A 27,801-nucleotide genomic window follows, 5' to 3' on the forward strand; every position below is an offset into this window, starting at 1 on the left:
TCTTAGTCAGGTGATAAAAATCTGTTAGAGCTCATAAGTCCCAAACATCAAAGCTGCACACCATTACCAAGAGTTTAGTCTTGCTCAATGATCTTTCTTGCTCCTGATACTGTACAAGTTACATAGGGACTTCTCTAAACACTGGGTTACTATACCTGAAGGCACTACGTTTATAGAACAATTGCTAAAATCACAGTAACACAAAGTTAGTTAGTGTGAATTTTATTTCTGGGTTTTGTGCTATATGCCTTCTGGAATACTGTGTAAAAAGGTAGCACTGTAGAACCTTTACAACCCACATTTACACTTGGCAAAGTAAGTAGGAAAAAAACCAAATTTATTTTATTTTTCAACTTTTGAAAGTGTTTTACACAGGTTTTAATCATCAGAATACCTTGGAATCAGTAGAAAAAGCTAACTGAACAGTTTGTTTTTACAATAGAAACCTTTCAGGAGTCAAAATGGAGACTAAAAAAATACATGCAAAACATTCTTCAAAACACAAATCGAAACAAAGCACCAAACTACACAAATATGCAGAATGAAACAGCATTTAACATCACGGAAAGAGTAGTCTTCATAAAAGGTGTAAAAGTCACCTATTCACTAGGCACTGTTCACTTGTTTTTAAACAGAAGAGACAATAAAAATATTGTCCACAAACTTGCAATTTCAACTCAAAAGCTGCAGCTAGAAATTCCTCTACGTGTCATGCTTTAATAGCGACCTGAAAGAAAAGAATATATACACTTATTAGAATTCCAAGTACTGACAGATTTTAAGAGTTGTGTGAATTCAGATATATCGCAAATCTGCGACAATGAATTCAAGAGCCTAATGACTTGTCTATGACAAAATGCAACAGTACAATTCTACCAATAAGTTCTCATACACACAGGGCTCATACTTCAGTGTATAAAGAAAAGAATTTACATTCTAACTTTCTGCCAGTGGCTGAGGTTAGTTTCTCTATTTATCACTAAAAGCAGCTGCACTTGTTTTCATTTGAACACACAGAATAAACATGGGAATACAACCTATTCCTCACACAAATAGCTTTAAGCCATGTAACCATTACAAAAGGAACACATTATGAATGTTGTACTTTGCACTTTATTAACTTTCTGCTATCAAAACACAGCTTTATATTCTATGCAGATAAGCAATTTGGAGAAAAAGTACTGTTTGGACTTCAGATTAAGTTAGCCTCCTCTTTAGCAAGTTAAGTTGGGAAATTTAGTTCCAGCACTAGAACATGCACAGCTTGACAATTTGGTTATGTCCAAGACAGACAGCAAGACCAAGTTGTCAACATTACTGCAACAAAGTACCATTGTAACTTCCTTCCCAAGAGAGATAGAGCTTCAGATTTTTAAAGCAACATCACTTAGTTTAGTTTACACATTAAAGGAAACTGCTCTTAAAAACATCCCGCCTCCTCCCCCCCCCCAACATAAAAAAAGTTTTTTGCAGAAAAAACTCAAGGAAGAACTTCAGACAAAGAGAAAGTTTACTTTTGATTTGCTAGCTCTAAGATAAGATTACTTACGAGGTGAATAGGACCGAGATCTGGATCGAGATCTGTAGCCCCCTCGGCTGTAGTATGGGGATGGTGACCTTCTCCTGTGAAAGGGGACAACACAATCATTTTCTCTGTTAATCCTTACAGCAGATGAGCGATAGCAGCTTTACATGGATACTTCTCTCTAACCCAATCCTGGTATCAAAGAGTACACTTGGGAAAGCTAGCAGAGCATATAAAGAGCTGATTAATATTTCTACTGGATAACAAACGTGAATTTTCTTAACATCCTTTTTATGAGCAACAAGTCATAGTAATATTATTTTGGACTAGTAAAAGAAATAAGCTCTCTCGCATTCACTATTTGACTACATGCAAGGTTAAAATCAACAGCATCCCAAACAAGCAGAATAAATGAAGTTTTACCTTCACTTTGTATTTAAATATTTATTCTCAGATAGGAGAGTTGATCTGAACAGCATTCTCTGCTACATCTCATCCCGTTCCCCAAGCCCTAGGAACCCCCTCCCATCTAGGCACTCCAAGTTTTGTTTTCCTTGTTTATTTCCACTAGAGTTCCCTTAACAGGGATTCAATCCCCCAACACATTCAGCACGTTAACTTCTTGGGGGAACCTCCCCGAGGTTTTCCTTGGGTAAAGCTGCATTAAACAGTCCCTATACTAACCTCATGCCTTTTTACACCATTTTACATAATGACGAGGGAGCCCTGAAGTGAATCACACTGCTCGCTAAAGAGCTGCATATATTCAGCATCCACTCAATTTCTGTTAATGTATCTGAAGATATCCTAGACCCGTTTCATTATAAGCTTGTAACCATGCACAGAAAGACTTCCACTGTTGTCCAGACATTGACAACTTCCCTATCATACCTGTAAAATTGATCTCTGTCTTGCACAGCTCTCCACCCTCCTCCTCCTCCTCCTCCGCCCCCTCTGTGAAGATAAAAGAACTGTTACTTTGTTTTGAAATTTTTCAAAAGTCACAAAAATAGTACTAATACTATACAAACAAAGCACATCATCAAGTATAAGGAAATGATCCAGAGACAAGAAACCATCTAATTCCTACACTAGATGACATTAAGTTACTTTCTCATTATAGTTATTTTTATGTCCTCTTGGAAGAAGTTGGCTTAACATAGTGTCAAGGAGCAGTTAAAGAGAATTCATATTCCAACTGACTGGTATTGTATTTTACAATGTCATACTCTCCAAAAAGCAACAATTTGGGATTGGTACATAGCCTTCACTTCAAAGACCGTTTCTGTTCTCCGATGCTTACCCACTTGAGGCAAACTTTTTTTTTTTTTTTTTTTTAAAGTAGCAAGTTAAGCTCACTATCCTGAGGAAACATGAGCACGTAGATTCTGTAATTAAGGCAGGAAGAACACCCTTATGTTTTAACACTTAGTGATCATTTTTAAACAAGGGCATCTTTACAACAAGAGTGGTACAACTTATCCTTATATAAAGCTGTTTAGAACTGAAGCAGTTGATTACAACATTTAACAATATCCAATAGCTAGTCTGGTACCGCTACACACACAAATTGTCAAGGTGCAGGTCAAGGGCTTTGCTCTAAGTCTGAAAGAATAAAGAATGGGAACAGCTGAGAAGAAAGGGTATATTAAGAATCCTCTCCCCAGATGTTTCGTTATATGACATGCCTATAACGGTTTAGTGGGTTCTGCTTAGTCATTTAGTTGCTAGATTGCTGTTTGTCTGCTTTCCTCTTTTTTTTTTTTTAAATTAAAAAACCGCAACTTATCACAGCCCTTACTTGTGGCACACAAGAGGCCATTGCACCACTAACCTAAAAAGTTTCAAGGCTAGGCTTCAGCAGAGCCTGCCCGAAGTGTCCAAATACTTAAGAAAGCAAGCTGAAGGGCAGGGAGGAGACCGATTACTGAGCACAGGTGACTACTACAGCGTGCTCTCAGTCATTCTCAAAGGCTGCAATCATATGAAGGAAAAAGACTTGCTGATCACAAAGTGTGGTGGGTTTTTTTGGTGTCTTTTTTGTTTTTGTTTTTGTTTTTTTTTTGGTTTTAAAGTCTTCTCCTCTAGGTAGATGCCCTATGTGCAAATTTTTTAGATTATCCTGTTTACAGGCACTCTTTTCCAGACAAAAGTAAACATTCCATGGCCATATGGAGAAATTAAAAGTTCAGATGGGAAGTGTCAGGTTAAAACTTATTTCCCTTAAGGCTTTACTGCACAGAAGGCAATAAAGGAGAAAATGCAAGTAACTGTTACTGACTAGTTTCCAGGGGGGAGTGCTAGGATGCAGCATTCTACTACATCTTTGAAGATTCCAGATTAACACATCCCCGAGTCCCTTTCTCTTCCTCGATAAAGTACTCATGACACATACAACACTATTCTTCCCTCTCCCTCAAAAGACTGATCTCTGTAGGAAGAGCAAGTAGATACCTAAGATGCACAGACAGCAATATTCTTCAGTAGCCACATGCAGACTCTGTTTGAGGCTTACTTTCAGTATCTGCTCCAAGACATTATAAAGGTGCTGCAGAAGCTCTAAGAATGCACCCCCCCCCTTTAAAGTAAGGGAATGGAAAACATCCTCACTGGAACTGTCAATACTCTTAGTATTTCTAACCTAAAGCCCCAATTCATATGACAAACATAGGACAGGTGAGCATGTAGGAAAGTCAGAACATTGCCTAGAGCATGACCATCTGGAAGAGCAGAACTGAAGCGCTGTGCTGAATTCCGATATGCTACTATGCAAACTGGTAAACTAACTGAAGTAGTGGTTCATCTTCCCATATCACTTCTTACTAGTCTGTTTTTCCTTTTTAATCCATGTGTTCTTCTTTATGTCTAGTCACTATCACAGTCTGTGACTGTTCTCACTAGCACAAACAGACCTGAAACAATATCCAGCTTCTGATAATGTTTTACAGAGATCTGAGTCACAATTCGCCTTCAGGAAGGACAAAGGTAACATTTAAGTGAAGACCTATGATCACATCCTAACTTAAACAAGGAAACTCCTTATACACAGGAATTTTAAAACCCATTTTAAGAACACCAAAGCAACAACAGATTGCAAGAAGGACAACCAGTACACCCTGACCTACCTACTAGGAAAGAAGGAAGCTTGTTCCATAAAGAAGTAACAGAAGGATTGATGGTTTAAGAGTCTTACCTAACGCTGCATACCCCTAAATCTCTTGCTGGTCCTTACATGCCTTCTCCATGCTGACAGGTTTACATCAGAACCACAAGCAAAACAAAATGGAAGATGGGAGAACACAAAGAGCAAGCCAGTAGCACCACTTCACAAACTGTCCAACAGACTACGTTACAAGACTTTATTTAGTTTCCAAAGCTCTGACAGACAACTTCAATCAATTTACCTACTAGATGCAAGTTTGTTATCCTTAGAACATGAGGCAAGAAGAGGCTATGGTAACTATCTTGGAAATGTGGTTGTACTGTGTGCTCTGAAATAGACTGGAAATTTAGTCAGAGAGGTGCTTTTGGGTCACATCTCCCCTGCACTGTCACCTATAAGAGTCAACATACAATTGTGGGCAAGATGAAAACCAACGCATCTTGGTTCTTGCATATCCAGTATCAACTTAAGTTTTCAGCTGTTATAACTCTCCAACAGGTTCAAAGCCATTGATGCAGCACGACAGACTGACTGGGTAGAAGAATACCTTCTCTAAAGACTGCTTCCCAGAAACGAGCCGGACATTTTATTTTGTCTCCAGTATTCACTGTAACCTTCGCTCCCACCCTGCAGCACTGGAAGCATTGTAGAAGTAAGGCACATAGTTTAACAAACAATGGTAAAGTGGGAAAAGCAGATGGGAAGCAATGGCAACGCCCTGGGAAAAAGGAAGACTAGAGGTAGTAAGAAACAGAAAAGGAGAAGGGCTCTGACTACACATCCTGACAGCGACCACGTGAATAATCAATAAAGCACACAGAAGACGACTTTCTAGATACAAAGGAAAAGTGTAACAGAAAAGTACCCTGAAAGTTGACTAACATCATGGTATTTAGCATTTATATGATCTGAGCTACAAGGAGACAATGCAACTTCAATTCATGCACTTCCCATATCACATTAGGCAGCAATCGTAAATCCACTCAGTGCAGATGCATTAAAGAAAGTACTATATGATTCAGCAACCATATGTAGATTTAGTAATTACAGATAGAAAAGATTAACTGTTAACCTTACACCTAACTGAACAGCGTCCCAGAAAACGCTGAGGACTTTGAATGGGACAAGAGCTGCTGGCAGCCTTAATGCTGAATATTCACAGCTCGTTTCTCTTCTAAAGTTCACCTCTGTGTTGTTGAACACAAAAATGTAGATTGAAGATAGACAGGAATAGGACATGTGAATTTCCAAGAAAAACATACATGTCAAATGTGACAAGAGGATCAAGCAAAACTCAATCCACAAGACACAATAAGATTCAGTACTGTTTCTGTAACGTCTAAGAAGAAAATAGTTTAAATGGAAACTGCTACAGAAAAGCAGAACAATGGAAGAGTTAAGCCCCTCCTACTCCAAATAAGAGAAGTGTGAATAAAAGAAAGACCAAAAAAAGTTATTATTTGATGCACTGAAATCTATGTTACACTGTAACAGCAGCATACTGACACGCACTCAGCGTTTTTTAAGAAAGACTAGCTACATACTTAAAAGGGAAGATGAAACTAGATCAGTTTAAGATAAGCATCTCTATACATGAAAAGCAAAGTTTAAACTACCAGATTATGATAGCTGTGAACACACAAATCACTTCAGGGAACAGCCATGGCTGGACAGCATCAAGAGGGGCTTCCTCATTATCCTGGCCAAGCAGAAAGCTAGATTTTGTGGTCAGATTCAATCACCTGCATATCATGCTTATGCACAAGCCACACTCTTTCACTGTTGTAAACCTTCTCCAGAAAAAGGTCTGCTCCCAGTATTTTATCACTCGTGCTAGTCCAGTAACAAGGTAGAAGATATTTAGAAAGAACTAGTTATGACCCTCTAGAATGTAAAATACCACCACTTCCCACCCTCCACCCCCACTTTAAATCAGAGAGAAGTTTGGTAAGGTGGTTAAGGTCTATTGGACACTGCAGCTTTGTCCTCGAATACTGAAGGGACCTGGACTCTGCCAGATTCTAGGAAATGCTAGCCACAACTCAGAGTTGAACTCCGCACATACCTTACAGCAGAACCTGTTAAATCTACTAAGCAGCATGGTTTCAGTTTCCCCTCAGTTCTTCCTTTTAAACTTGTTATTTCCTACTACTAGTTTGCACAGATGTCGTTCATCAGGCATCAGAACAAGGAAATCCCAATTGTGGGTGCCAAGGAGTTAACTAGCAAACTGCTCAGCGGAAAGTAGCCTCCTTTCCAGCTCCATGCAACAATCTAGCTACTTTTGTTACTGGAAATTAAGCTTTGCCTGTGGTTTTGTAACACTGTTTACCTTACATACAATTGAATTACCAGTATGTTTAAAAAAAAGCCTTTTCATATAAGTGTCTAGTATAGACCAGTTCAGTCTCAACTTCCAATTCCTCATTTCTGGCAACAGTTGAGATGCCACAATTACTAATAAGGGATACTGGCAACCACTCATATCTCCTACTGTCTGCCATCTGACTCTACTCCAAATACAATTTGGCATTATAATACAAATTCAAGCACCTTAAACTGCAAATTAAATCTGCCCCTCCGTTCACTTTAATACTAACGGAGATGAACCAATGAAAGTTTAGTATGACAGGATAAAGAATGTATTTTGTTTTTCAAAGTTTAAAACAGACTAAAAGCATTATGGATCAACTCAAGCCAAAATTAAATGTCCTATTCAAAGTATTTCTCAAGTCTCATGGATTTGTATTGAGCAGTCATTTTGATAAAGATTTTGTAGTAGGATTCCAGAATGAGAGAGAGTAAAAAAAACATTCTAAAATATATCTCCAAGATGAACTTGTGACACTTAGGTAGGTAAAAGCAGAGGTGAAAAAGCATAGCTTAAAAAGTAGTCCAATATTACAAGCGTTGGTTCACCTGTATGATCTGCTGTAATAGTCACGATCGTCATATCCTCTATCGTACCCTCTGTCATAGTAATCTCGTCGTCGTGAGCTGCCACTACAAGCAGTAAAAGAGAACTGCATTTAAGAAAACTTAACACACTACATATTGTTCATTGTGCTTCACAGTAGGCATAAAGTCAGAAAGCACACGTTATAGCAAACCATACAATCAAGTGTTCTACTTTAACTTGCTTAGCATTGTTATCACCCATCCTCAGAGTTGAAGGGACTGCATGAGCACTTCTACTGCCCCAATGCAAGTAGGTACAGAACTGCCGAAATCATTGATTTTGAAGTTCAAGCACTTCACAAAAAAACTATTCACTTCCCTCCTTCATCTGAAAGCTCTTAACCTTTTAATATCGCAGGCACAAGAGGAATCCCATTTTGTGCCAGCCTTCATTCGCTTTTAGCTCTCAAAAAGCTCCTTTTGGAAGGACTTATGACCTCAGTATTAAGTCAGGTATACCATCACCAGTACCATCAGCTTAAAGTTTTTAAACCTGGGGAAACAATTCACATTCTTAGTAACTTTAAGCTAAACATATACTCTTTGAATAGAGAAAACAGACACAAAGCTGCACAACTAGTATTTGCTGATGTAATCTGTTCTTCCTAAAAACTACAGCTTACAAAGCCATTAATGTTTGAAGGTATACAGGAGACCATCCATTAATCATAAGCAACTTAGTATAACTTAGAAAACATCAGAAAGTCTCAGTGTAAACTTATTGAAATGTTTAGACAACACATGTCTGGGGAACATAAGAAACCAACACAGGCTCACTGACTCCAGATCAGTCACTGACAAGTACTACATAAATGAACCTCTCCTATCTAAAGGGCTGGAAAGACATGCACTACTGATGGTCGTCCACGTACGCTGGGTTTTGTTTGTTCTTTTAAATTTGCAGAGCCTCCTTATTCAGTTGAGTTTGTAACTTCTGAAACTTTGCCAGATAACCACATCAGCGTTAGCACACCTAAGTGTGCCTAAGTGACCTAGAAGTCATTCTGAGGTGACTTTTTTTTCATACAATTAGGCATCAACAGTGGCTTCTGTATTTTAGTTCCCAGTACCGAAACGTTCACATACTGTGGAGCATACAATTCAGAAGCAAGGAAACGTATTCATTTTAGGCCTAAATACCAAACTGGACGTACAGGATGGCTTTCAGAACAGTGCATTAAAGTAGAAGCCGGTTAAAAAACAGAAAGCACACAGAAGCAGGACTCTTAGAGGGGTTGCAGAACAACATTAATAAAACACAGGACACAGTATGAATCTATGAATCTTATCCCTTACTGCTACAAAAATCAGGTAACTTACTAAGTGGGTCTTCCCATGTAGATACCAGGGGTAGGTGTGTGAGGTCTTTTTGTTATGGAGAAGTCTACCCGGATCCTTCTCCCATCCAGCTCCATTCCATTGGCACGTTCTTTAGCCTATACAGAGTGATAAAATACAATTAGCTTTAGGTTTAAACTTTAATATCAACAAAAGTCTCTAACCACTGTTTCAAATATTAAGTAAAGTCTTAAAATAGGTCAATTAAGATTCAAGTCTAAATTTCACTTATGCCTAGTACATAACACTGAATCTACTCTGAGTTCTAGGACCACTGGAAATAAGCTCCACAAACTGTTTAAAACACGACTTATATAGCATTCAATGCCTGAAAGCAACAGAATTTAACAGTGATTTTAGCACCTCTGTCTCTTACACAATTAAGAGAAACCTGCGTACACGCGCACGTGGGGAGGTATAACTATTCCAACGTGAAACATGAAGCACAACATTTATAAGTTAACAATAGAGTAGTGCTGTATGTCAACTAAGTTTTTCCCCTCAAACACATCCCCAAATTCTACTGTGACCTTGGCTATGATCATACGAGTCATAAATAAAACGTACATCAAGAAAAAAAGCTATTGTTTTTTTCTGCCAGGTAGCAGGACCTACATACAAAGCTTCAATCTAACAAGGAGATCTTCATGCCAATTTTGATAAAAGACATTAGAGTTTCCAGGAGATTGAATTCATGCAGAATGCAAGCCTGATTATAACCCATTAGGGCAATGCCTTTCAAGGGCAAGCTCAAGTACAGAATTCCATATCCGGGGAGCTCCCTTCCCTGTTCATTCTGTACTACTCGTAAACACAAAAATCGCAAAACTTCCTATGCAGTATTGCTACTGTCAAAATTTATCTGATGCCTTAGCGTTTTCAAAGATCATTCGCAGGGACCAGGAAGGCACTGAAGTATTTGCCTGGCCTTTCAGAAAAGGTTCCCCCTTCCTCCCCCTCTAGACTCCTTTGAAGCACCAGAAGTCATCAGAATGCTTGTTATTGCTCCTACAGCACACCTGAGCATTTGAGAAACTCTTATATACCAGTGTGGAGCACTCTGAACATGCTCAACATTGAAAAGATCACCATACATGAGGTTAGGAAGAAACTTTCATCTCACAGTTGAGCTGCAGAGAACTTTTGTCTCTATTTCAACAGGACAAAGAAAATAGTTTGCACCACGGGTAGGCTGAAGTTTGCTTTGGCGAATTATACAACAGCTCAGCCTGCATAGGGATCAGTGTCCATGCTCTTACACTCTTTCCTCTGATACACAGTAGATTTTGATCATTTGAATTAAGATTCTGAAGTTTACAATAAGGTGCAAAAGACATTTTAGGCCCCGAAGGCAGAAAAGAGAAAATAGGGGCCTCCAACATGGGATCTTGAACACACTTTACAAGACAGCCTCTACCACATGTTCAATGTATTTGCTTTCCATCTGGATTTAGGAATCTGGAGAGACTTGCTGGCAAAGGACACCTTTTTAATCTCAAAGAATCCCAATTCACAATTTATCCATGTGCTCTACCACCACAGTGGAAGTTATCAACGAAGAGAAGAGTTTCAAGTAAAAATAAGTGGGAGAATAAAAACAGTTTCTGTAACTGATCCCTCTACACACAAGAAAGACTACATCTGTTATCAACGCACTGCTTGAAATAATGCTTACATAATGCTTACATATTTCCTTTCAGGTGACAGAAGCTTGCTTAGCATTAGCTTACATTATGATTATTTCAAACATTTAAAGGAACGAATGCAAAAAGATTCCTATACCATTTCAAAGGTTGAACAGTGAGCTTCCCAGGCTACATCCTGTTACATCCCAGCAACTGAGAACACAGTAAATACTCCATTCTTTCTCTACTCCAACCTACTTCCTTAGCATCCTCGACGTTTTCAAAGTACACAAATGCAAATCCTCTTGAACGCCGAGACTGCTGATCGTACACAATTGAAACGTCAGCAATTGGACCATACTTGGAGAAAACTTCTCTCAGATCTCTTTCTGTGGTGTACAGACTCAATCCAAACACACCAAGACAACAATTTGGGTCAGGATTTGCCTAAAGGAAGAGATATCTGTTAGAATAAAATCGCTTAATTTGCAATACAAAGTATTTCATATTTGAGTTTGCCATCAATCCAAGCCACAAATAAAAAAGACACTGCGCAATTTTAGTTTAACTTGCAAGTAGATACTTTTATACTGCATATATCAAACCCCCCCCCCCCCACACACACTTTTCCCACACTAGCTGGCTATTGTTGAATACAACGGATGGGCCTGGATCACCTCTTCATTTGTGTCATTTATCACCCTCCCTTCCCCAACTTCAGAGTGAACCACACTACTCCCAGTCACTTGAGGCTGTAAGCAGCCAGAATTAAGTTGGCTTGCCTGCCTTCATTTAGTTAAAAACACTGTATTGGTGGTGTCTTTATTAAATGTTTTAATTTTCTATTCCGGAAGAGGTAAACATTTCTCCCTCCTAATTCTATCCCCACCATTCACTGCATGCATCTCCTCATTTATTACAACAGGTATACTGGCGACAGAGTGCACTGGTAGCATTTCTAAAGGCATCTGTAAAACAAACAAAACCACTGGAAACAATAAAAAACCCACAAAGAGCCAAACAACCTCCTCCTCCTGTCTCCCATCCCAACAAATCTGAAGCTGCACAGACAATGATAATTTATGGGGATCCAAGGTATAGCAAAACCAACATGACAAATCAACCTTAACCATATCTTTCAAATAGATCTGAATTTTTCTGCTAGAGCTTTCTTAAAGTTTATCGTAGTAGACAAAATTCCAGAATTTTGTTTTTCAAGCTATAAAATTAAACAGGATCAATTCAATACCTGAAGAGTCAAACTTAAGAGTTATTCCGCTATACCAAGAAAGCACAGGAGATGAAAAGCAGTCAAACTGCATGCAGGTTACAGAACAACATTCAGAATTAGGATATAGGCCTTCCGTAATGGCATTTTACTACCATTCACCAGTTTACCAGGAAAGTAGTTTTACTTTGCAATTGGAAGTTGAAACAAATGACTTGATTTCTTAAGAAGAGCAAAACATTATTCTGGAAAACCCTGATGAATGAGTTTAGCAAGTTTAAGATGCATTCAAGGCGATGAGTCATTTACTTCTGTAACAGACCTACCCTGTTTCCAATATGACGTCTGCGAGTAGACATGGGTGAATGGCTGTGACTGTGTCGTCGCCGATAATCCCGACTGTAAGACCTACTTCTGGATCGCCTATGAGAGCGGGAGCGAGAGCGTGATCTTGTGTAGTGTCTACGAGAACTCCTCCTCGATCTAGATCTGCAAGAAGGATTTATAAAAAAAAAAATATATATATATATATATATAAAGCTACATTTTTTTGAACCTTTCAAAAACAAAAGCCCAAACCATTTTCTAAGAACTCGCAGCATCACATGATTAAGTTGCGTTCCAGAAGACCAATTTTTATCGGTCACCATTACAGTTAGATTACTGTAGATGCTCTCAGAGCATTTCTATTAATGGAAAAAAGTGTGTGTGTAGGGGGGAATGAACCTCAACTTCCATTATAATTAGCTTTTAACTCTCCAATATAGTTTCTAGCTTTTTCTAACAAGGCTACCATTGTCTGAAACAGTATATGCTTAGAATAATCACAGTATTTATAGTAGTAGTTAAGTAAAATTAAAATAGCTTGAGGTGGCTGTCTCAAAGTCCTAGCAGAGAAAGAGAACAGGAATAAATCGTGATTGTGTCTTCATATACAACACCCATGATTGCAGAGGTGCTTATTCAAGCTCTTAATGAAACTGAAAGGCAAATATACTTTTACACAGTACCTAATTAAAAGCACAGAAGCTTGCCAAATACCTCTGAAACAGAGTTCAATAGGAGTCAAGAGATTAAACCTTTGTAACAAATTGGCAGTATTTTTATCCACCTTCTGGTATTTCAACAGTTACTTAACATCAACTGCATGCGTAAGCTAGTTTTACTCATTCAGACTTGTAGTGTATTTAGGCAAAGGTGCAACTGCTCACTAATTTCAGCCCACTTCTCTTCAGAAAGGTTCCAGAAATGTTTTCCGACTGCACTAGGTCTATGGAGATAAGATCATGAAACACTTCAGTTACTTCTACTAAGCCTCCAGCCCTTCAAAATACAGTTGATCTTAGCTGAGAAGAGGAGCAGGCAGAACACTTACAATGTAATAATATTCCTGAGCTTTGCCTGCTACTCATAACTCACTGAACAACTTACATGCTACACAACATTTACAAAAAAATTACTGCAAAGCTAAGAAGTGTATTTAACAACGTAACATTTGGGGGGCAGGGGGGAATGCTTAGTCACAAATTGTTAGCCTTCAGACTCTCACTGGTGCTTTAAATGGCTTCCACAAAGTAGAAGGACAAAGGAACAAGTATTGACCGAGATTAGAAGCTACATCATTGCAGAATCATGTTTGAGTAACAAATTGCTATATTGGCATGACAGAAGTTCTTAACCTGGACCAGCTTTCACTCTCCTGAGCATGTAACAGCTCCTATTGTCCGGATTTCTCACTAGGTGCCCACCAGACAGCCAAGCCTCCTTAAAAAGTTATGCCTCCAACCCTTTCAGGAGTGAGCCAGCTAGTCCCGTCTTCCTCAACTTGAAACATATACACACGTTTCACAGAAACAGCTAACTCCTGTTCAACTCCTCTCATTACAACACTTACCTATAACAAGGAATTTAGAAAGAACAAGCCTATGTTTTTTGGAAAGGAGAAGAAAGCAACTGAACTCCCGAATGAGGCAAGAAAAGAAGGTACAGGAAAACAGTGAAATGCCAAACAAACATGAAGCTTAGCACCTGCATATGGCCAGATTTTATCCTTTGACATTGAAAAAGCTCATCTGAAGACAAAACACGAAATGACGTTCCAGGCTTTAAAAATGCATCCATCACTAAGAACTGGACACTTCTAAACTAGATAAACTGCTACAACACTTCGAAGAACAATACTGATTTTAAATACGCATTGCTTACATATGGTACCTGAAATGCCGAGTGCTACTGCTCTTATTCTCCTTTGCTGCAAAACCACCGCAGGTGAAAACCCTATTCCTCTGCTGAGGAGTGCTGAGAAGACTTTAAGAACATACAGAACCAGCCAAAGAATAGTAATGCAAAAAAAAAATAAAAAAAAATACTTGGAGAGCATTTCCCCTATACTATGGAGGAAGCTTGAATAAAAAGCAGCTTTGAATTTTTTAATCAAATATCCCCAAGCTCCAACTGATAAATACAAGAGGATACAGATGTGTTCCCAAATCATAATGTATAATGCTAGTAACTCAAAAATGCATTTGCAACAGAAACCACCAAGAAGTATTAAAATTCTCACAATTACTTCTCCAGTCAGAACCAAGACTTACACGACCTGCTCGTGATCACATCCAAACATGTGACGGCACTGAAAACAGACCTAAGTATGTTGATTCTAAATATGTGTCTTGAAACAAGACCACAATCCTATTCACAATCACTAACGAACCCATTCTACCTCTGCAATATATTTCCAGCATTTTCAACCCTAGGCGTTTTCAGGATGGCTGTTAGATGCTCAGGAAACCATGGCAGTCATAAGCTTTTCCTACTGCTCATTAAGAAAACCACTGAACTTGCAGCTGCAAGGATATTATTTAAAGGGTTAATTTCTCATAAGAGCTACCAGTCTGCCCAGTTTGTTTAAAAAAATATATTACAGTGCCAGGACTTTGGATTCCAGATCTTGCGTTTGCTTCTTTCAGCATTGTATACAACCTGTGTCTGCATTCTTACATAATATCCTGGGTATTCTGCAAGTGAAATGCAATGCTTTAAAAGAGGAGGAACAGAAACCCTAGGGATTATGGATGAAGGTGTCTAGAATACGCTGGGCAAGGCCCTGACATGCTTGTTATTTTAAAAGGTAAAAGGCTGCCCAAAGAGGTTGTGTAGTCTCCATCCTCAGAGGTTTTCAAAAGCCAACTGCATAAAGTAACAAGGTCTGAACCCACAGCTGACTGCTTCGAGCAAGGTTTTGCAGTCCTCTTGAACTGTCCTATGAATCTCTCGCTACCAGCGACTTCTTAGGTCACTCCAGTTTCATATTTATTATAAATATTTCAATTATAATCATTAAATAATATACATTTTACATTACAGTTTTAAAAATACAAACACCAAGTGTTTAGTTTGACATTTTCATTCTTTTACTACAGGAATTGTCGAGTGCATAATTTGACAATTATGACTGTGCCTAAAGTAGAAAAAACATGCCCATTCCTCTGTTGTCAAAATTCCCAAGTATTTACCTTCTCATAAAGCCATTCATACTGTAAACAGTTATGTTTAACTTCATTAGCTCCCAAACTGCAGCACTGCTGTACCCTGAGCTTGCAAAACTGACTGCAGGATCAAGTGGAATATCCTGTAGCTGTCTCCTCGCCACTGCACCCAGTTTCCATCTAAAGGGAATCCAGGCATGCAGAGATGGCCAGGGAAGGTAAAATAATCTGCATCAGCTCTCATCTCAACATGCACTCAGGCTACGCTTGGCACACACTCCCTGGCTTCTGCTAGATTAATTCTAGCCTTGCAAGTAGACCTCAGGATAGTACTTGATAGTGTTTTCTATCATGCGTTATTGCTAATGGAATAACGTCTTTCAAAACTGTCATCCACCCCAACCCTGACCCTAGCCTTCTTAATCTGACAAGCTTAATTCACTGTTTATACAAAAAACACATTGTTAACAGCTCGACAAGAAAACTCACTACTGAAATCTGACTTTTTTTCCTCTGAATGCTTACAAGTGAGCAAAGGAACACTCATTTCCTTGTTTTGTCAGCACCTAGAGTTATCTAGGTTCTTAAGACAATGACCTCACTCACCCATTTACAGGTTTTGTTGCCTTTCCATTCATTCTTTTTAAATGGATACTAAGCATACACCTCTTAGAGGACACATCTAGTAAATTCAATGTTAAGTAGCTAGCACAATGACATTTGTTGACTATCTTATTTTTAGACTATGAGCATAGTTTATTTCTCAGTGAGAAGTTCCTTAACAGTTTCAAGAGGAATTCTGTATGTATAGCTTATTTGGCAGATAAACAGAAGGATCGTTAATACAATCAAAAATGCATTTTCAGAGTGTCCATTTGTGTTGCCACGTAACAAATAAAAAAGCTACTTTCTCCACAACTTTCAGAGCTAGGAAAGCTCTCTAATTTTTACAGGTTTTCAGTCTATTAATTTTCAGATGAATATATATTTTAAAGGCAAGAACGATCTGTTGCAAATCACACATTTCTGCCAAAAAAGAAGCAGTAGACATAAATCAGCTACTGCTTTGAAAACATGATTGCTTAATGTTAAGGGTTTTTTATTGTACTGTGACCTATGAAGGAAAATCTGTGGATGCGCTTTCTTTTAATGCGCAGACAAGCAAAAAATCAAGAGCACTTCACACCCAAAGAAACCAGTCATTACTTTAAGGCTTAAACTTAAATGGCAGGTATCCTACAAACTACTTCAGTAAAGATGCAAGCCTACATAGCACACTACTTCTCAAAGAAAGTCCTCAAGAAGGCGACCTAACTTGATGATTCAGCTTTTCAAATACAGAAACCACACACGCCCCTTTGCATTCAATGGGCACAGATCACCAGTTACCTTTGACAACAGAAAGGGCTAATTTAGACTTCAGTTCATCTCTGCCACAATAATCCAAAGACATCTGACTTGTGAAGAGGAGGAAGAGGTAAAAGAAGTAAACTCACCTGGATTCAGACCTGGATCTAGATTTTGACCTGGAACGCCTCGAGTCCTCCTTAGATCGAGATCTTGCAGGAGTGTGCCTCCCCGACTTGCCAGACCCATGAGCACTTCCGCTTCTGGAAGCAGAACGGGATTCCTGCACGCAGATATTGAAAGCCTAATTTGCACACAATTTCTGGTTTACCTGAAGTCTGTAAACAAGCTCCAGTGAAATAAATGGTAAAAATTCATATCTATGTGTCCGGGCAGTTGGAATTAGAACTGCCTAGATTTTTAAGAAGTTTTTCCCTGGTAGACACTTCTTTACCCTGCATATAGTTTTGCTATTAAACAGATAATGCATGCATGTTTAGCAAAATATACAGGGACACATAAACAGACTAGTAATTACTTAGCGTAGTGCTTTCAGATTCCAGATTACTTCTTATCTTAACTTCATTTTTATTCCTTTTCTTCATTCTTCCGTTTCAAATTCTGACTTCTTTCATCTTCCCCACTTCACACAAATTGCTCAATATTCTATAAGTGGGACTTCTGGTCTGATAATTAGCATGCATTCACTTTCTTTTTTTTCAAATTTCAGCTTCACTTATTCCTGAGCTTCAAATAATTCTCATTTATAAAACTTGTCAAATGGCGACTTCCGCATTTTCCTTCTTCAACATTAACCTTAATAGAAAAAGAACAGGATGAAGAATATTTAAAAACTCCAGGATAAAATCTAGTGCCAAAACTGAAACTAGAAAAAAAAAAGTTTTGTGGACTTCAACTATATATGCAGTTCAAGAATTGAATCTACCGACTCTCCTACTATTTTATAAACAGATTCAGTCAATTCAATTTAACTTAGTACTAAAGTAACTGAATTCACTATTTATGCCTACATTTAATATCAAGTGCACAACGGACCAACTGAAGACTTACTCATCATCTAAGAAATTCAAGTGTTTTGTTCTTCATCAGCCACATACTTAAGACAAAAAATCAACAAGAAATGACTTAAGTAAAATAAGTTCCTACTATGGTCAGAGACTAACTGATGTGCTTTTTCAATGCAGAAAGCACACTGACTTATGATTGTGTTACTGTTTTGGGACGTTCTCACAGTTTAGAAGGCCTAGTTTTAAAACCCACATCTATTTCGCCTATACAAGTGTGATTACACATGCAGGGTTCATACTTCCAATTAAATTATGATTTTCCACAGACTGAAAATACGATTCTGTGCAAAACACAAATACTGGAAAAGTATCCCATCTCCTTTATTATTTACTTGTAATTTATTTCAGTAATGACATAACCTAATTATCCTTTTCAATTTTTGTATTTTTAATCAATACAATGCTTAAACTCAATCACATGGCTTCAACTTTTAGTTTGAACACACCAGAAGGAATTTGCTTCAAGATATTAGAGGAAATTTAAAATTCAGCAGAAATCTCACCTATTTGGACATACTTTTTTTAGAAAGAGACCAAATTCTAAATCATAGGTCAAGTCTTGACAATGCTCAATAAAGACAGAGTACCAGAATTTGTCCAAAACTACTTGTTTTACCTATGTAATGTCTCTTGAAATTTCAACACTCAACTTCTCTTGAAATTCTCACTAGTAGCAATTTAAGTATCAAACATTTAAAAATCCATTTGCTAAATCAAACTTTAGTTTTGCTTAAGCCACTTCTATACCACTCAGAACAAAGTCTAGCTATTTACAATTGCCTACCACACACGCTTGGGGGAGAAGGAGGAGCTTGCAGCACAAAGCAGATTTTCAACTGAGCACCACAGAAACAAAACAAATTTGGTCTTGGCCATATTCTTTGCCAAAATGTGCAATCAGCGCCATTACATTATAAACACCTCATTTACTACACCTGCAAAGGTTAGTGCAAGTACTGAAAACTAATTTAAGTCACAAATAGCAAATTTAACCTAAGCTCATTACTACATTAACACATGAGACTTAATTCGGAACTCATCCCTAGGTTTTTTTTTTTTTAAATTTAGCCACAAAAAGTTTTCAAAATATTTTCAGACTTTATATAAAGCAAGATTTGAAGCCAAACCTAAGGCTGTTCTATATTTGAGAAAAATACTTAATTCCCAAAACATTACACTCTTGACAGATTCAGTCTAAAGAGAAGGAGTAAAATAAGGTCCAGAGACAGAAGATCTAATATTGAAGAAAACACAAGAAATGAATGATGCTTTGGGAGCGGGAAGGAAGTAGCAGGAAGAACCACCTTGCCCAGAAGCATACTCCAAAGCTGGTCCCTCCCCCCACAATAATCTAGTTTTTAGAGATACTAGGCTTTGAAGAAATCATTATAGGAGTGGCTCTAGAATAAGCAAATAACCTAAGCTTTCATCTATTTGATACACTTTTTAGGATGATCTTTGCTATCTTATGTTAATGTAAATGTGGAAGTGGACACTTCGCATCTGAGAAGACAACTGCATGATAACCACATCCTAAAACTAGGCAATTGGCAAAATGTTGTGAAGTCCAAAGAAGCTGCATGAAAATAAGCAATTTTTAAACCTACACATTTTTTCCCCTGGAGTATCAACTTCCAAACCTTCAACTTCACTTTTCTTTTTCTTTTTTTCTTTTTTCAGAGTTATGTCACTTCTTTCTTGTTGCAAGCCTCAGAGGAATTAATTGCACCTCATCTCTTCATGGTATTACTAAAACTGGTAATAACCTCTAGAATTGAAAAGCTATTATCCCTCCTTGCCAAAGGAAATCTTCCCTACCTAAATTAGAGCTTTTCAAATATCACTAGCCAGCAGACCTCCAAACTTTACAACGTTCTTCTCTCTACCTTTCACTTAATGAGTTTTTACCTTGTTAAATAAGGTGAAGTTAGCTCCTTGCTCATGACACATGGAAGAACAGAGATAGAGGAAAAAGCTAATTTCTTCCTCCTACCTACATTTAAGCATTGCAGGTAAGCAGATCAAGCTGTGTTCACATTCAAATTTTAAACGCTTCCAGATCTCCAAATAACCACTACAAATATTGATTCCAAAATAACCATTTCTTCTAACCTTGAATTTCTGAACTGCAGATTTTAAGAATCACCAGGTCACTTGATCAGTACCTACAAATCCTATCTACTTCCTCTTTATCATGTATTACCGTAATTCAAGTGGAAGAGCTTAAGTTATGGTTTCTGAATTATTCCTCAAACATGCTTCAAGCATATTCAAACAACGTGTAATTCTGGAGTTTTTTGTTTTTAAAACACCTCTAAGCACATTCATAAAGATGCGTTACATTCATCTCCTCTGAGCACAGAGTGTCACAAGAGCAAGATCATCCTGGGGACAGCAGGTTAAGAAAAATTCCATTGACAGAAGCAGCTATAATGGATGTAAGCTAGGATCATGTGCTTTTTGTACTTCCAAAACCCAGTTTTTCCTTATAGCAATTAAATATAGCAATTAACTATAACAGGCAATAGATTTCAGTTATTTAACAACTTAAAATATAGCCAAACAAAATTTTAATGTTATCTATCCTAAATCTTTTAAACTTAGGTATTTTCACTTGCTTTCCTAAAGGTACAGCCTCACATTGTTTCATCAAATCTAACTGCAGATCTATTAAAGGTGTAATTGTGCTAACTGCACACTCCAACTTCTCTACTGCTGAATCCAGAGAAATAACTGCTTCTATCTCGATTCCCACATTTGGTTTCCAGGGCCTTGGTAAGCTGATTCTGACTCACCCTGAAGCCACCCCATCACCAGATCGCTGCTGGGGGCCGAGAATCCACTATCAAGAGGGAAAGCAGTCTGAATACCTTACAGAACCCGCTCACTTCTAGTGTTTTACTTCCAAGACCTTATAAATTGGCTCTAACAAAATAATAAACAGTACTAATATAAGCTGAACTCAGAGATGTAGCATTTTCTTTCCAAAAATTTCAAATCAATGCCTAAATACTTCAGTTTATGTAACAGCTTCCAAATGGCATCAAAAAATAGAGAATGTGGTTTGAAAAGCTGAGCTCAACAGCACCAAAACCAGCTTCCTTCCGCTATGTCTGCCATTCACTCTGACCTCAGCTGATTCAGTACACTAAGCTAGGAGGAAAGTAATCCAACAACAAAAAGCAAGTGATTTTCTGACAGCTTGGGGTATTCAATCAGCTTACCAAGAGGTCAGATCAAGTGACAGATGGTGAAGGAAGAAAAAGGAGAATACCCATACTTTGGTGGCAGCAAGCTATTAGATTGTTTCTGACCATCTCAAACTGCTTCCTTAGAAATAAATTATGGAAGAAGTTCTAAGAGATGATATAATATTCTCAAAAATGCTGACTTTACCTTTTAAGTGATCTACAACCATTCAAGGTACTTTGACTGTAAAAAAAGAAATCTGGCTATCAGATTAAACGTTTTTTTCCCTGATCAGACACATACCAAATAATCATTGTCAGGATTAGCTAACTCACAGGAGACTCACTATTTGGAGGTTCCAAATATTCAGGGAATAAAGAAAGCAAGACTTTTCCTAACCAGCTTTCTTTCCAAGCCTTCTGTGCACAAATTACAACCGTATCTCAGGATTGAACAAGTTTCCACAAATGAATAAAAGTGACTCGGAAGAAAGTGGCAATCTGTCTCACTGCGTGCTGTCAGAAGTCAAATATCTGAAATACTGGCAGCATTTAATCATTTATTATCTCTTCAATTTAAAAACGTTTTCAGAGTTTAAAATCACTATGAAGTGTAAGCTGCACGAAACAATTTGAGGGGGAATCAATATCATTATTATTAGTTTAAGTCATGACATAAGCCAATTTAAGGTTCAGTTGCCAACGAGACACCAAGTCCCACTACTTCCACCAGCACTTGGTTATTTCTTCTCCACTGACACTAAGGCTCACGTGGCTATACAATCAGTCAAGTCTGTGAATCAATGCAGCTGGAAATTGATTCAGAATATTAATTTCAGCTGATTCAATTCCCAGATCTGACTGACTACACCACTTCACTGGCAGAAGGGAAGGAGCAGGAACAGAATTTCAGGAGCGTAATTCTTGTTGGCAGCATAGGCTTGGAACAGTTTAACAGCCAGCTGTAAAGCCATATCCTAGATTATTTATCCAAATACCATTCCTACTCTGAAGTAGAGACTTCAGAGTCCAGCTTGAAGAACTAGAAAGCCACTGACTGGGTAAAATAAAAGCCTAAGCAAGCAACAGATATCCGTAAGTAACACTGGTACAGCATTAGAAAAGCCACTGCCTGATCTAGTCTACAATAGCAGGCTTGTAGCTAAATGATTGTACTTTTCACTTTTACAAGCATGTATATTGCGTAGGACTTACCTATGCACGAGTCACAAAAGTTCAGTTATACAGAAATAACATTTCTCTGAGCAAGCTCTAATGGGAGATAACTCATCCTAAGCCTTCATTGTGGAGACTGCCTGAACATGATTTATTTTTTTAAGAGATTCAGAAAAGATAAAACAGAGAAACGGGCACAGGGAAGAAAGCACAACAGCAGAGCAACTGCTGTTCTATCACACCCTGCATAATTGTTTCAAAGACTTTACAACAACTATTTTAAATATTTCCATTCATGCTAAACAAAGATGTAGGTTACCCTGACAAACTGCACTAAAATTAGGCTATTATCTTAAATTGGTTTTCAATCTGACTTGTATGGTAGTAATTAGAGCTCTCATTTAACTAACATGCAGTAATCCATCTTGAACAAGTCAGAAGTAATACTCCTTTGTAGAAAATCCACTGGTTGTAATAATATGAAAACATTAATGAAAAACAATGCTGGGAGGAAGGGGCGTATAAATCTACTACTCTTTAGTCCCTGTTTTTCAGTGTTCAAAATCATCTACCGTTTTTAGCTTTCAGGAGAGGAGACCAGATCTTTCTAACCTATCTGGAAGAAGTAACGTTGACATACTAATAATGCTTATTAGAGTGAATCTGAATAAGAAAACCCCATATTAACCAAAGAGAGGCATTGCAAAAATACCATTTCCTGCCTAGTGTTATTAAATTCTCTGAACAAGTTTTTTTTGAAACCTCCAAGGAAAGTGTAAAATATAAACTAGCCATCACCTAAACTCCTCCCTTGGATGCTGCGATAGCTTAGCGGAGTACGCTGAAAATAAAACAAAATGCAATATTGATTCCTGTATTGCACTCATCTGTGGCAGCAAAAGACCTCAAAGGAAAACAATGCTGTTTCCCCCTCCCACCAAAAACACAAAAATCCCACCCTTCCCAACCAAACCCAACTACACATACTTTTGAAGTACAGATTAATCTGTAACACAAACTGTCACAAGTGATCTGCAACTTCAAATTAAATCTCACCCAGCCAATAATGTTTTGCAGTAACTAGTTTAAAAATATCTTCTACCATACTGCAAGTTTCACAATGCAAGCATAGAGAATCCTGCCTTAGCACTATGAGAGTTGATGGTTTGAGGTTTAATGTCTGGCTACTGCAGTCACCTTTAAGTTAGAGACCAAGCCACCCGGATGCAAAGCTGCAACTCCATCAACAAGCAAAAACAGTATTTTACAAGCAAGCACAAAGCACAGCAAGTCAGAGTTGAGCTTATGAAGTAATGCACTAAAAGCGAATTGCAGTGCGGTTTTGGAGAGAGTACAATGAAAGACAGAACTACTACCTTTTCGCATTGTCCCTTTCTATTCTGGTGCTAAGTAACAAGGCTAAGGGATGCATGACACAGGCTACAAAGACAGCAGAACTATGGACCGTCACCACACCACCAGCCGAGGCAGCCGCAGCGCAGCCTACTCTCACCCCACAGCGAGCTCAGAGGCGCTCCCGACGCCCCCGATCACACGTCCGCAGACCTAAACAGGGCCGGCGGGAGCGGACGTGGGCCAACAGCTTGGCGGGAGGCGATCAGGAGCACATGGGTGGGAGAACGAAGCGGGGGCAGGCTGCTTTCTCCCCTCACCCCCGCCTGGCAGAGCCGCCTTAAAAAACGGCGGCGGCCGCCCGGCCCCACCATCAGGACACGGGAAGCAGCCAGGGGCTCTGCTCCCTCACGGGCCTCGCGGGGAGCGGCAGGTCCCAGAGCCCGACCGCGCTCGTGGCACGGCAGCCGCGCCGGGCCGAGAGATAGCCTAGCCTCCGCGCTGCCGGCCGCGGGTCCCAGGACGCGCAACTCGACCGCTCTCGGCCATTTTGTCCCTCTCCCGGAGCGCCTGGTCACCAGCCCAAGATGGCGTCGGGAAGACTCACCATGGAGCGGGCGGGCGGGCAGCTAGAGCGTCCTCGCCGCGCGCCCCCATTTCCTTTCACACCGGGCCGGCGGCCATTTTCCCGCGCCAAACCCCAGGCCCGCTGGGCCTTCCCGCACCCTGCGCCGAGGCTTCCTCACAGGCCGCGCAGCGGCGACCCCTCCCTCAGCGGATCAACTGCCCTCTCCACCCAGGGCCGCGGAACGGGGACACCGGGAGCGGCCGCGCCGCCGGCAGAAGGGCGGCGCGAGGCCCGGCCGGGCTGCGCACTCAGGCTCCGTGTATTACCCGCTCGCCGTAGTTCTGCTCCCCGCTGTCGCTCATCGTCCCTCCTCACAGGCTCCCAGCGACCGCTGCACCGACCCGACCGTCCCCGGCGCCAGCCCTGTCCGCAAAGGAAGTGACGCACGCCGCGCGCGCGCGCCAGGCCCCGCCCCTGGCAGCGCGCCGCGACGCACGCGCCCTACGCCTCGCGCTCGGCCCGAGCGCGGGAGGAGGTGGGGGGAGGAGGAGGAGGAGCGCGAGTTGCGCGCGTGCCCCCTCAGCGGGGCGGGGGGAGGGGCGGGGGGGAGGTCAGTTAGTGCCGGGCCGCGCGGCCTTGTCGCGTACAGCCCCCTCCAGCTAAAACACCGAGCGGGCTCGCCGAAGGTGCAGTCGGTTCGTGGGAAAGGCCCCCCCCCCCACACGCACAGCAGCAGCGAGGGCTGCCGTGGGTAAAAATTGGCTGACAAAATAATTTTCGGTGAGCAGGTGTCACCAAATCAGGGAAAAGTAAAGATTTTCATCAGGAACCAGTGTTAGACCCAGTGTTACTTCATAAATGGTCAGTAAAGGTAAAGCTGTTGCTTATTAAGTTGGGTGCTAAGTGAGGGATGATGAGGGGGGTGGGCGTGTAGAGCCTTCTGGACCATGAGGTAACGTGTTTTCTTTGGAAAATACATCTTAACAGAGGCAAAACTGGGGCTCTTCAGCTTCTGAGAGAAAAATGTAACAGCAGCCAGCAGTGGAAGCTGATGCAATTCAAATTGAAAAATCGAGCACATATGACTCTGTGGGACTGAAGAACAAACCATTCAAGCAAACCATGACTTTTTTTCTTCCCTTCTGTCTTTAAGCTAGGAGTTTTCCCAGACTGTATGCTTTAGACGCACACAACTCAGTGGATTGGATTCTGGTTTTCATCTTTTGCTTCTTGAGGCCTAATTTTTCATTTTTTAATAGTGGCATTGGCAGTACACAGACTAAAGCAAACCTTCTTACCCACTCCTAAGGACTCCACCTAAGCACATTGGGTAACAATTTTCTACAAGGAAGGCTGATATAACTGATAAGGACAGGGTTCATCTACGAAATGCTTATGAGAATGTGTAATGTCTGTAACTGGTTTTAATGCACAGCATGTTGTTATATATCCAGTGAGGCTGGTTCATTGTACTATATTTGGCTTTTCAAGAAATCCTTCACTGAAGATTCTTGAAGACAATAAATTTGGCAAAGGATCAGAGGGAGGCACTCATTAATTTTTCTGAGTTAATCTTATGGTGAAAAGATTGGAGGCAAGATATGGGAATAAATTATAATTTTTTCTCAATGGTAGGAGATTTTTTCTCCTGTGACCTGTGCTATTCAGCATCTTCATAAATGATATGGAAGAGAGATTACTGTGGGGCAATAAATCTGTGGGTGGTGGAATATTATTCAGGTTAGTTGAAAGCGAAGCTGAGAAACAACAGCAACAATAACCCTGAGTGACTGCGTGATACAAGAGCATGTGAAATACAGTTGATAACTGGGATGCAATGCATGTAGGCTTTTTTTTTCCCCCCAGGTTACACTTGCACGACAAGGGCTCTTAACTAGCCATTTCCATTCAGTAGCAATATCTTGGAGTTGCCAGAAACAGTGTCTTTAGAGCTCGTCAAAAAGGCCCAATGGCTGATAGGAGTTGTAGAAAGGGAAGAGGACGTGAAGTGGAAACTATCATGTTGCCATTGTACTCTTATTACAAACACCAGATGCAGTTGTGGTCACCCCATTTCAAGCAGAAGGAACGACTTGGAAGGGTTCAGAAAAGGAGACAAAAATGATTCATGGATGCATTCCAGAAGGAAAAAGAGGTCTCTTCATTTGAGAGAGAGGTAATGGAGGCATAGACTTCTGTCATGCCTGGGTTTCCCCAGCAATCCTCTTTCACTGGAAATTCTTTCTGGGCATATGGATATCTGGCAGGCCACTTTGGGAAAAATACCTCCCAGCTGGGCTTTCTGTGCCTGCTCCCTTCTCTTTCCTTGATGTGCTGCCTTGAGACACTGGCCATGGCTTTAGGCTTAAAGAAGATGCAGATGTTCACTTTGTGACCGGCCTTTTATATTTGCTCTGATTTGTACCATCGTCCTTGCCATGCTGTCGAGAGTATCAATGCAACTGAGTCTGAAATTCCCTGCCAACAATGCAATGTCAGTAAATAAAATGCTGGCTCAGTTCAGCTTGGCTGGTGTGGGGCAGAACAGTCCTTGAATCCTGTCCACACAGCAGTGTTTTTCAGCAACTAGTCTCTGTTGGCTCAGAATTGTGATTCCCAACAGAGCTGTGTTTACAGCCTGGCTAGCAATAGCTGCCAGGAGGGTGTTGAACTGCAGGGAGGGCTAGTAGTCACATACTTCTGCCTCCAGAATTGGAGAGAGTGGCTCAGGCAAAGGCATTGCTAGTCTGATGGGGTGGTGGAACTGAGGGGGGAAGGCAGGGGACAAAGTGATTTCATCCCTCACCGAGCCTTCCTTGTGGTTGGGGGTGGAAGGGTGGCCTGGGGATTGTGGCTGACACCATTTTGTTCCCATTTATTCATGAGGGTTTTTTTTTCAGTGCAGGCCAATACTGTATCCCTGCAATGAGAAGCACCCAGTGAGGAGCACAGCCCTGCCAATACTAGGACCAAGGGAAGATCCAGGAGTGGGAGGAAGTGTTGGATAAGTGCCTCAAAGTGGCAAGTGACCAAAGCTAAACTTTGCTAGCTCCTTGTTGATGTGGAATAACTGGTATTTTGCTTCTTGCTCACCCTTCTCCCAACTGGTTGGGGCCACCATTTGAGACTCCAGCTGGAGCTGGAAATATTAAGTGACAAGTGATTTTGGTTTCCAGCAACGCTATCTGAATGAGCAGGAATTAGATTCTGCCATCTTCACTTACCCTCAAAAAGCAGCTGCAGAAGGAAGCGCGCCTGCGTTTGCTGGCTTGCCCTGTTTCTTGCAGTCGTCACTGTGAAGCTGTGCCACAGAAAGAGCTGAGTGGAAATTGTGTGTGGTAGCCCCATGCTGGCTTGGTTTTGCTCCTGGAAATAAAAATTGGAGCTTTCCACAACTGACACAAAGAGACATTTGGTTTGTCCAATCCCTGGTTTATTTAATCCCTGATAACAGCTTTCAGAAGGATGCCTCACCCCTTGCCCCCAGCCTTGGCTTGTCAAATTCAATACCTTACTAACTATTTCCATTAAAGGGATGGTAGAAGGCATTTACTCAGGGAAGGTCTAAAGGAAGCAGGGCAGCTTGGAAGACAGGGGCAACCACAGATTCACTGAAAGTCCAAGCCCTCGCTGCTCTTCTCTCTGGGTAGGGGGGAGGCAAGGAAGTGATCACTCGAGAAACTATGTCCTGAGGAGCTGTCTTGTCTCCACACAACTCATGCTCTGCAGGGTGATCATGCCCACTTCTACACTTGA

The 27,801-nt window shown here is 40.3% G+C and overlaps 1 protein-coding gene and 1 long non-coding RNA gene across 4 annotated transcripts; one reads left to right on the forward strand and one right to left on the reverse strand.

Moving 5' to 3' along the window:
- Positions 1–320: 320 nt before the first annotated feature.
- TRA2B (transformer 2 beta homolog) lies at positions 321–24,609 on the reverse strand. 2 transcript variants are annotated; one of them, XM_068954947.1, is made up of 9 exons: positions 24,372–24,609; positions 16,822–16,955; positions 12,164–12,326; positions 10,868–11,056; positions 8,967–9,082; positions 7,608–7,691; positions 2,417–2,479; positions 1,550–1,623; positions 321–727 (listed from the first exon to the last, which is right to left on the reverse strand). In XM_068954947.1, the coding sequence occupies exons 1-9, from the start codon at positions 24,405–24,407 to the stop codon at positions 717–719; spliced, it is 870 nt and encodes a 289-aa protein (XP_068811048.1). In that variant the 5' UTR covers positions 24,408–24,609; the 3' UTR covers positions 321–716. The 2 variants fall into 2 exon arrangements, with proteins under 2 accessions (XP_068811048.1, XP_068811049.1); XM_068954948.1 differs by lacking the exon at positions 321–727 and having other exon boundaries at positions 1,542–1,623; positions 24,372–24,531.
- Positions 24,588–27,450, forward strand: LOC138068216 (uncharacterized). 2 transcript variants are annotated; one of them, XR_011142920.1, is made up of 3 exons: positions 24,588–24,906; positions 26,099–26,221; positions 26,946–27,450. It is a non-coding gene; the product is annotated as an uncharacterized lncRNA (long non-coding RNA). The 2 variants fall into 2 exon arrangements; XR_011142921.1 differs by having other exon boundaries at positions 24,640–24,916.
- Positions 27,451–27,801: the final 351 nt, after the last annotated feature.

Source organism: Struthio camelus, chromosome 9, assembly GCF_040807025.1.
Source record: "Struthio camelus isolate bStrCam1 chromosome 9, bStrCam1.hap1, whole genome shotgun sequence".
NCBI classification, from domain to species: Eukaryota; Metazoa; Chordata; class Aves; order Struthioniformes; family Struthionidae; genus Struthio; species Struthio camelus.